Raw genomic sequence first — 10,332 nt, 5'->3', positions numbered from 1 at the left:
AAAAGCTACATCCATTAATAGCAGAGTAGTTGGTGCCAAGTGAAAATTTTACTAAAAATATATTACTAAACATCAAATATATGTTTATTTAATTTAAACCGTACGAGTGTCAAAAGAAAATTTTAAATGTAAAAATAAAAATTTTAAAACGTACAATGTGATTTGAATTTTATTATATTACTAATAACTATTTGAATATTTTATATATGTCACATGTTAATCATCCAGGTAAAAATCAAAGATTGAATTATTTAGTAATCTCTGCTTGCAATATTGTCAATCCTAGATTATTTAAATCCAATACTTTGTAACCCCGGATCCAGTTTAGGCTGATCAAAATCCAGTCTACATTTCCTTAAAATAATGTATAAATTTTGAATTAAAGCACTTACCATATTTTTTTTAAAAATAAAAAATCCCAAAGAATGACTATTTCTTAAATAAGTTGTCGATGATTATTAAATGTTAGAGCCCGTATATATATGGATGTAAATGAACCAAATCGTTTGTGAGCTATTCGAATCTCGATTTGATAAAAGCTCGTTTGAGCTCGTTTAATGAGGTTCGTTAAGATAAACGAATCAAGTTCAAGCTCTACAATATTCGGCTCGTTAGCTCGTCAGAAGATCATTTGTTTTAAGGGAAAAAATTTGACTATCTACACCCTACTACCCGGTAAAGCCACTAACACCCCACAAAAAACACATTGATTTACAGTGAAAAATTCCTCAACTTTGTGTTTTTTGCCTGGGATTTGGGTGTAATGTAGGTGGATATGATGTTTACGGAAGCAATGGTGAACGGTGGAGGCGGCAAGGACTCGGATTCGGTGGTGCTGGACCGCCCCCTGAAGCTCTGGTCTTTGATCATTGACAGCGTGCGCTGCGGCGGCGGAAGATGTGGTATTCAGGGGAATAGTCGGCGGAAGAAGGCGGGAGATAAGAAACAGCCTGGATCGGAGAAGTTGTCGGAGATTTTGAAGCAGCCGGAGTGGTGGGAGAACGAGGAGGTGAGGAGGAAGGAAGAGGAGCTCGGACGGTTGAAGAGAGTAGCCAAGAGATTGCAGGTGGAGTCAATGGCGGAGGTGGTGGAGGCGGCGATGGAGGTTAGACGGCTGACCAAGGACAACCCACAAGCTAGAACTACTCTGGCTCTTCTAGGAGCCATTCCGCCGCTTGTGGCGTTGCTTGACGGCGGTCAAGATCCCACTTCCAATTCTCAGATCACTGCTCTTTATGCTCTACTCAACCTCGCCATTGGCAATGATGCCAACAAATCCGCCATTGTGAAAGCCGGTGTTGTTCACAAAATGCTGAAGCTGGTTCGATCTCCTAACGGGGCTCCGAATCCGGCCATTTCGGAGGCAGTAGTAGCCAATTTTCTTGGATTAAGTGCTTTGGACTCTAACAAGCCAATCATTGGCTCTTCTGGAGCAATCCCATTTTTGGTAGAAACCCTTCAAAATCATGACGAAAATGTCGGTTCCCTTGCGAATACCGACTCGTTGCGAGCTTTGTATAATCTTTCAATCTCGCCTTTGAATATGTATAATCTGCTGGAAACTGATCTGGTGCCATATCTAGTGAACAATCTTGGAGACATGGATGTTAGTGAAATCATCCTCTCGATTCTCAGCAATATAGTGGCAGTATCCGATGGCCGGAAGCGAATCAGTACTGTGCCGGATGCGTTTCTGATTCTCGTTGATGTCCTGAATTGGACAGATTCACCAGGGTGCCAGGAAAAGGCAACCTACATTCTTATAGTAGTGGCTCACAAGTCATATGGAGACAGACAGGCCATGATTGATGCCGGAATCGTTTCGTCCTTGCTCGAGTTAACTCTTTTAGGCACTCCGTTGGCTCAGAAGAGAGCTTCAAGGATGCTAGAATGCTTTTTCAGGGCGGATAAAGGGAAGCAAGTTTCCAGTAGTGGAGGTGGAGCAGTGTCGGCTCCGCTAATTGGGACGTCGTTGTCGATGGAATCTGATCGTCGAGATGAGTCGCCATTCGGAGACGAGGACAAGATGATGAGCCAAGAAAAGAAGGCGGTGAAGCAACTAGTGCAACAGAGTTTGCACAACAACATGGAGATGATGGTGAAGAGGGCTAATTTGCCTCATGATTTTGTACCCTCTGACCATTTCAAGTCCCTCACTTTGAGTTCCACATCAAAGAGCTTGCCATTTTGAGGGATTTTTCTTTTTCTTATTAGGTTTCTTAAGGTTGTTTCTGTTAATTCTTTAGCATTTTTGATTTGATGTTCATCTACGTATGGTTTGTATGTGCTGTTTTTGGACTTGTTTATGGGATTTAGTCGCATACATACAAGGTTATTTGTGGATGGATTTATTTCATTTTGTTAGATATAAATTAATTGGAGAAAGGATGTAAATGGGACAAAAATTTGAAAATTCCATTATAATTTCCAGGGAGTAAGTTGAAAATCGCCAAAATTAAATTGGGTAATGGCCATATTTTGGTCGAAAAAGTCTAAATTTAAGTTAGAATAACAATGGATGGAAACAGGTGTGGAGCCAAGATAAAGGCATTCCATGTGAACGATCCATTAGGGCATCCGCATTCGTCCACATTAATCTATGTTATTAACTTTCCATCTCCTCAAAAATTATGGGGTCCACGAGCCACATATTCATTACATTAACACTTTTCCATTATTAACACACACTCATATTCATTTAATATCAACTTTCTCGGATCATCTTACTGCTGATCATGAATCAGATCTGATTCATACTCAATAATACATAATACCAACTCAAATCGGATAATAAGGTAAACATGTATTTCAAAGCAGTAAATCATAGTATCATGCTAGCATACATAATGTAAATCAACATTAAAATAAATCTCATGCTAGCAATCACATGCAAGGAAAGAAAACTCAATCTACCCCGCTCATGCTCTTCTATCTCAGTCTAAAGGATCTATCGCTCTGATACCACCTGTTGTGGGGACCTGGACGCTAATCATCTTCTTAATCATCTTTGTGATTTAATTATCAATTAAAATAAACAGGGTCTAAAAATTTTTCTTTTTAAAAATGTAAGTGCGGAACGTAATGGAATTTAACTAATATACATCTCAGTATAAAAGTACAATAATGTACAACACTTATTCAAACTAGTCTAAGGTTCAACTACTAAATTTCAAGTATTAAACCAAGTCTACAATAAGTCCGGAATCACCACTCTAAACTCGTCTTCTCTCATCATCTTCTTGACCCCGATCCTGTCCCACCTGTTGTCATGCACACATACAAAACAAGACAACAGCCGGATACTCCGGTGAGAATAAATCCTAGTATAAAACATGGTAGGCATGCATGTACACAATATAAATAATAAAGCATACTATCATGCATAAAATCAATAGCAATATGTTTCATAGTCTATGAAACTAAATCAAAATAAGCATGCAGTGACAATGAGTTCCATAATCTCTGAAACCAAAATAAAATAAGCATGCAACTCAATTCAATTCATATCTTGACTCAACTCAACTCTAACTCTAGGGATCCCGGTGTGAATAAGACGTCACTGTCTGTCACCTACCCTCCCAATCGGGGTGACTGTACGTCTTATTCCTAGACTTCGGTCCTGTCTGTATCGAATATCTACAATCGGAGTGACTCTGATCCGAAGCGTCGATACCACCGAACATCTAGTAATTTGGCGAATCTACCAAATGACTTTCCTATCTCAAATGCTTGAATATAAATCTATAAACAAAGCATAATCACATAAAAAGATAAACAACAATTCTAGTATGTGATTTTGTTGGGAAACTCAAATTGAATCTCATTTGAGTTGTGTCTTCCCCAAACAAAACATGAATTATACCTTTGTCTTCCCGGTCTGACGAAGACGAAGTCTTGTATTCCAATCTGTCCATACCCAGTCTGGCAATGACAATCACATAAATACAATATCAGTATATAATTCGATTCAAAACCTGTTTTGATCAATACTCAAATCAGTATATAATCTGATCCATATCTGAACAAGGTACAATCTAATTCATATCAACGATATCATCGAAATCATTACTGAATCTGATCACTCTAAATCAACTGATGTTTCGACGGCATAACAATACAGTTTCGATATCCCCTTCAATCTCAACATCACAGATATAATATCAGAATTAATAATCTCAATATCTGTACACTTAAGATCAGTAACAACACAACTCTGATATCAAATCCCAATCAATATCTTTCGAAATTCATAAGAATTGTATAAACAGTCTATTCTTTAATCTGACTTCAATTATACAATGTCTACTGTAGCAGAAACACTATATCTGATTCATATTCAATTCTGAAAATATCATAATTTCAAATCATGTCTAAACGTAACAAAACTTACGTCCAGTTGTAGCCTGCGTTGATAGGAGTACAGTACCGTGTCCGGATTCAAAAACAAACGGACGGATTTTGCGTAACACTCAAATTCTCACCCGAAAGGAATTGGAGCTTCTTCCCTCGTTTTCCTTCTTCATTTTTCCTTCTGAAGATTGGCTTGTTTCTTATATATACATATATATACACGTTGCATTCAAGAGACCAAGTGGCATTTTTCCATTCTGCATTCCGCGCGCATATGCGCGCACAAAGACGCCCATATGCGCCGGAGGTTCGGCCCGACACCTTCGGCATTTATCTTCTCGCGCATATGCGCGACATATCTCGCGCATATGCGCGAGATGTTCTGTCTCGCACATTCCTTCACTCGTGCATATGCGCGCCTCCAGCCGCGTAGATGCGCCCAAGGTTCTGGACGTTCCGCGCATGTGCGCGCATTCAAGCCGCGCATGTGCGCGCATAGTTCTGTCTTCCTCGCGCATGTGCGCCCATACATGTCGCGCATGTGCGCGGGGACTCTTCTTGCACCTCATGTCAAATCTTCTTTCGGCTCTCCCGGTCTGATCCGTTTCATCTATAATCATATCAATTAATAAATAAATCATTTCAGATTAATCTCAGATTACAGTAATAAAATCTCGGGCCTTACATTAATAGTCGATAGAGACAGTATAGTTTATTGTCTTATTTGAGTTGTATGTGTGTATTTATTATACTGTTTCTGCTACACTGACGTAGAAAATGTGGTGATTGCACTATTTTGTCGTATATGCATTATATTATTACGTCGTCGAAAAGAAAATTTTTATGCATATGACGTCACATGTGATATGATTACGTGGCGAGGTTTGGGGCGCCACATTGGTGGTATCAGAGCATATGTTAGATGTCTGGGATGGTTAGGAGTTGGGTTTGTGATGAGGGAGTTGGATGACGATATTATCTGCGTGTGTTTGTGCATTTGACTTGTTATTGATGTTTTCTCAATATGATTGATTGTTCTTTAATTGTGTGTACTTTCATGCGAAAGATGTGATGATGATTACTGGATTGTAATTGTTAAATGTTATGATTAACAATTTGATTTCTAGTGATGGCAGCTAGAGAACATGTACATCCAGACGAGGAAACAGAAGAGGTTTACAGTGGGTTTGGACAGATGAATCCATTGCCACCTCCTCCTATGGAACAGGCACCTGCAGATCAGCCTTTATTGCATGGTGAGTTGACTTTGGCACAGTTCAGCAGTTATCTTCCGCCGAGATTTGATAGTTATGAGACTGGTGAGTGAGCCGAGGAGTGGATTGAGAGGATAGAGCAGATATTTGTGACCGCTCCGTGTACTAGGTCTGCTTGGTTACGATTGGCTACATTTCAGCTTTCGAGGAATGTACTATTGTGGTGGCAGACGACTGAGGTCGGATTGAGAGCTCAGGGCCGTACTGTTGATTGGGATGTGTTTCGGTCTCGTTTTCTTGATAAGTATTTTTCTATAGCAGCCAGACTGAAGAAAGAGAGATAATTCGAGGATTTGAGACAGGGCAGTATGTATGTTGCTGAGTATGAGTCTCGGTATTCTGCATTGCTGAAATACGTGCCACATATTGCTATGAATGTTCATGCTAAGATGAGGCACTTCTTGAAAGGGTTGAAGTTAGAGTTATTGATCGTGTGCAATCAAATAACCCGGTATCATTTGAGGATGCAGTGACGAGGGCTGAGATGGCTGAGTTGGTTATGCAGGAGTATGGGGCTCAGGGACGATTATCAGAGCCGACTAGGGAGTCATTGCGACCACATGGACAGTCTTTTAAATATAAGAAGGGTTTATCTTCTTCTTCAGCATCATCTGGGAAGCGTCGATTTGATTCACGACGTATTGAGAGTCGTGGGGGATGTTCTCAGTCTGTTCAGGGGCCGAGAGGGGATTGCAGAGTCGTGAGATGTTTTCGTTGTGGATGACCTCATCTGATCAGACAGTGTACACAGACCGAGATCACTTGTTTTGAGTGTGGCGGTGTGGGCCATATAGCGAGACAGTGTCCTAGTCGTGACGGACAGCGAGAGCCCAGGAGTGATAGAGGTATATCCTCAGGGAGAGGAGGACGACAGCCTCTGAAGTTTACACCGCGACCTACTGGCTGCCGCAGTGCTCAGACCACTTGCTGCCGCAGACCACTTGCTGCCGCAGTGCCCTCAGAGGAATCTGCCTACCCAAGGCAGAGTGTTTGCTCTCCATGCTACGGAGACAAACCCGGAGACCATGCTTATGACAGGTACCTTTACACTTTAGGTTTATATTTAGGATTTAATGTTTTGGGTTAAGATTTTGAACATAGAATTGCAGTATGATTGCATGATCTACTCAGTATTATTTTGGGAATTTAAGTTAGAAGAACTTTGACCTTTGCATGTCTATAAGTTTAGTTCTTGTAACTATTGGTTCAACTTAGAGTTCCGATCTTTTAAGGAGAATATTATATCTGGTTCCGCTACGAAGGCCTTGATAGATTCAGGGGCCACTCACTCATTTATTTCGGAGGTCTTTGCTAATTTCCTCAAGGTCAAGACCGTTGGGCTAGATGTAGCCTATTCAGTAGTATTGCCTTCTGGTGAGGAGATGGCAGCTACCAATGTGATCCGAGACTTAGATCTTGAGCTCCATGGCAACCTCGTTTATGCGGATCTGATCGTGTTGCCGATGCCGGAGTTTGACATCATACTAGGGATGGATTGGCTATTGAGGAACATAGTTTAAATCGACTTTCAGCTGAGATCTGTCCTAGTCCGACCGCCTGGGATGGCGCAGTTCTTATTTGAGCCAGACAGGTACTTTCCCTTACCGCGTATTATTCCTTATGTCAAGGCTAAGAAACTCATGCATAGAGGGTATCGGGCGTTTTTAGCAACTTTTATATCTGTCCCCGAGGCACCCAGTCACTCAGCCGCAGATGTTCCTCTTGTTAGAGATTTTCCAGACGTTTTTCCTTAGGACGTCTCTGGTATGCCACCCGAGCGAGAGGTGGAGTTTTCTATTGAGCTTATGCAGGTACAAATCCATTATCAAAAGCGCCATACCGATTAGCGCCGACAGAGATGGCAGAACTTAAGAAGAAGAATCAGGAACTTCTGGATAAGGAGTTCATTCACCCGAATTTTTCACGATGGGGCGCGCCAGTCTTATTTGTGAAGAAGAAGGATGGCTCTATGAGGCTTTGCATTGACTACCGGGAATTGAACAGGGTAACAGTGAAGAACAAATACCCACTTCCGAGGATTGAGGATTTGTTTGACCATTTGCAGGGAGCTTCGATATTCTCCAAGATAGATCTGCGTTCCGGTTATCACCAGTTGAGGGTGAAAGATGCCGATGTTTCCAAGACTGCTTTTAGGACTCGTTATGGCCACTATGAGTTCCTTGTGATGCCGTTCGATCTGACGAATGCGCCAGCGATCTTCATGGATCTCATGAATCGCCTATTTCAGCCGTATCTTGACCAGTTTGTGATAGTATTCATAGACGACATTCTCGTCTACTCCAAGAATCAAGAGGATCACAGCAGACATCTGACCACAGTGTTGCAGACCTTGCAGAATCATAAGTTATTCGCAAAGTTCAGTAAGTGCAAATTCTGGTTAGAGAAGGTGGCATTCTTAGGCCATATTGTTTCCAACAGCGGTATTGAGGTAGACCCAACGAAGGTTGCAGCAGTCAGAGATTGGGTTGTGCCGCAGAATGCATCAGAGATCCGCAGTTTTCTTGGGCTAGCAGGATATTATCGGAAGTTCATTAAGGGATTCTCCTCTATTGCCGTTCCACTCACATCATTGACCAAGAAGAATGTAATGCCCGAGATGTGACTTGGTAATCAGCAATTATTAATGCATGATTTGATGTAATTATCGAAGGCCGAAGAAGCGATGTTGCGATTCGATTCTAGTTGCAAAATATATTGTTGGGACAGCAGAGACAGTGCACCCGTACCATAAAATCTACCGCACCCACGGTGTTGGTACAGTAGAGGCACCGCACCCGCGGTACAAAATGCACCGCACCTGTGGTCGAGTCTTCCAAATTGTTGGAAGTGATCCAGTACGCTCAACGCACCCGCGGTAAAGAACGAGCGCACCCGTGGTGAGACTTGCTAAATGGAAAATACGACACTTGCCCTTAGACATGCAATATATATGTGAAGTGTCTTCATTTCCTTCATTTTCAGCAGCTGAGGACCGAGAACAACATTCAGCAATCCTCCAAACTTCATTCCATCTTAGAGATTTGATTGTGAAGCATCTAACCATCCGATTTTCGATCCGAGTTCATATTTGTGCTACTTGTAGTACCAGCTACAAAAAGATGTAAGTTTTGTTATTCTCTTGTTTGATTTGGCTATATGATGTTGGAGAAATCAGATTTTGAGAACTATCATGTGTTCTTATGATTATGCTGAAATGATATTCGAAACCGGATCGAAGAAATGTCACCGTATGTGATTATTACAATTTTCCAGCATGTGTTGAATTGGGAATATGCCGATTTGGAGATTATGATGTATAGATTGTGATGGTCATGATCTGATGAGGTAATTCTCGTGTTGGTATTATCGGTATATAGAGACTACGCCGTTATGCCGTCGAAAGTTATTGAAATTGCCTATTGATCCTACCTTGAATTGGAGATTGATATGGTACATTGTATATATGTCATTTCAGATTGGTATTGACATATTGGACATCGAAATTTCAAGACTTCGACTTGTACAATCGAGACTACGACACGAAAGGTATAATTTAATGTTTGATTGGGGAGATATAACTCGAATTAGATCCGGTTTGAGTTTCCCACAAATCACATACTAGACTTCTATACCTTGTTATGTTGTGCTTTATATTGATTTATATACAAGCATTGAGATAGGAGAGTCATTGGCAGATATGCCAAGTTTCTAGACGTTCTGTAGTATCGAGGCATAGGAGAAGATTGACTCTGATTGTAGATATTCGATATAGACAGGGCCGAAGTCTAGGAATAAGACGTACCACCACCCCGATTGGGAGAGTAGGTGGGAGACTTGTTACGTCTTATTCACACCGGGATCCCTAGATTTAGATATGACTCCAGTTAAAGAGTAAGAGTCGAATTGTTTTATCTTTATTCACCAATGTGTCATAAATACTGAATTATGTGTTATGATTTTGTATGAAATTGCATGACATGCATGTATACATGTTTTATACTGGGATTTGTTCTCACCGGAGTTTCCGGCTGTTGTTGTGTCTGTATGTATGCATGACAACAGATGAGACAGGATCAGGGTCGAGACAAAGATGAGAGATCGAAAAAGCGTGGTGATTTCGGGCGTAGAAGACAACTAGATGTTCTACATGTACTATGTAGTTTGTTAATAACACTGGTTTGTATAAACTAAATAGAACAAGACATGTACTTACGTTTGTTGAAATAAAATAGAGTTAACCTTGATGTATGATTTATATACAGTTGTTTTGATATTAAAAGCAAAAGTTTGACCCACATTTTCTAGCAAAGATCCAATTAATCCCAAAGACAAGTGATTCAGAGCCCGGGTCCCCACAACAGGTGGTATCAGAGCGATAGATCCTTTAGATTGAGATAGAATAGAATGAGCGGGGGGTAGATTGAATTTTCTTCCTTGCTTTTATTGTGCTATCATGATTTATTGCTTTCACTATTACATGTAATATAGTTATCTGAGTTGATTACAGCATGTAATTGCAAAGACTGAATCATAATCGATTCTGGATCAGAGGTATATGATTAGAGGAGGACTGAGACAGATTGTATAGATTGTGTACTAATCCGTTTGATAATCAGATATGCCTCCTCGACGAGTACCGCAACCAGTAGCAGGTCGGGCACCAGAACAGGGCAGTACATCCAATGATCCGATGGATGTGATCGCTACT

At 40.9% G+C, this 10,332-nt stretch overlaps 1 protein-coding gene across 1 annotated transcript; it reads left to right on the top strand.

The window, feature by feature from the left end:
* The first annotated feature begins 637 nt into the window (after positions 1-637).
* LOC142520684 (U-box domain-containing protein 45-like) lies at positions 638-2,325 on the top strand. Its single transcript, XM_075623775.1, has one exon. It carries the CDS (start codon positions 776-778, stop codon positions 2,189-2,191), a length of 1,416 nt encoding a protein of 471 aa, XP_075479890.1. The 5' UTR covers positions 638-775; the 3' UTR covers positions 2,192-2,325.
* Positions 2,326-10,332: the final 8,007 nt, after the last annotated feature.

Source organism: Primulina tabacum, chromosome 12, assembly GCF_025594145.1.
Source record: "Primulina tabacum isolate GXHZ01 chromosome 12, ASM2559414v2, whole genome shotgun sequence".
NCBI lineage: Eukaryota > Viridiplantae > Streptophyta > Magnoliopsida > Lamiales > Gesneriaceae > Primulina > Primulina tabacum.
This window is presented reverse-complemented; position numbering and strand designations above follow the sequence as displayed.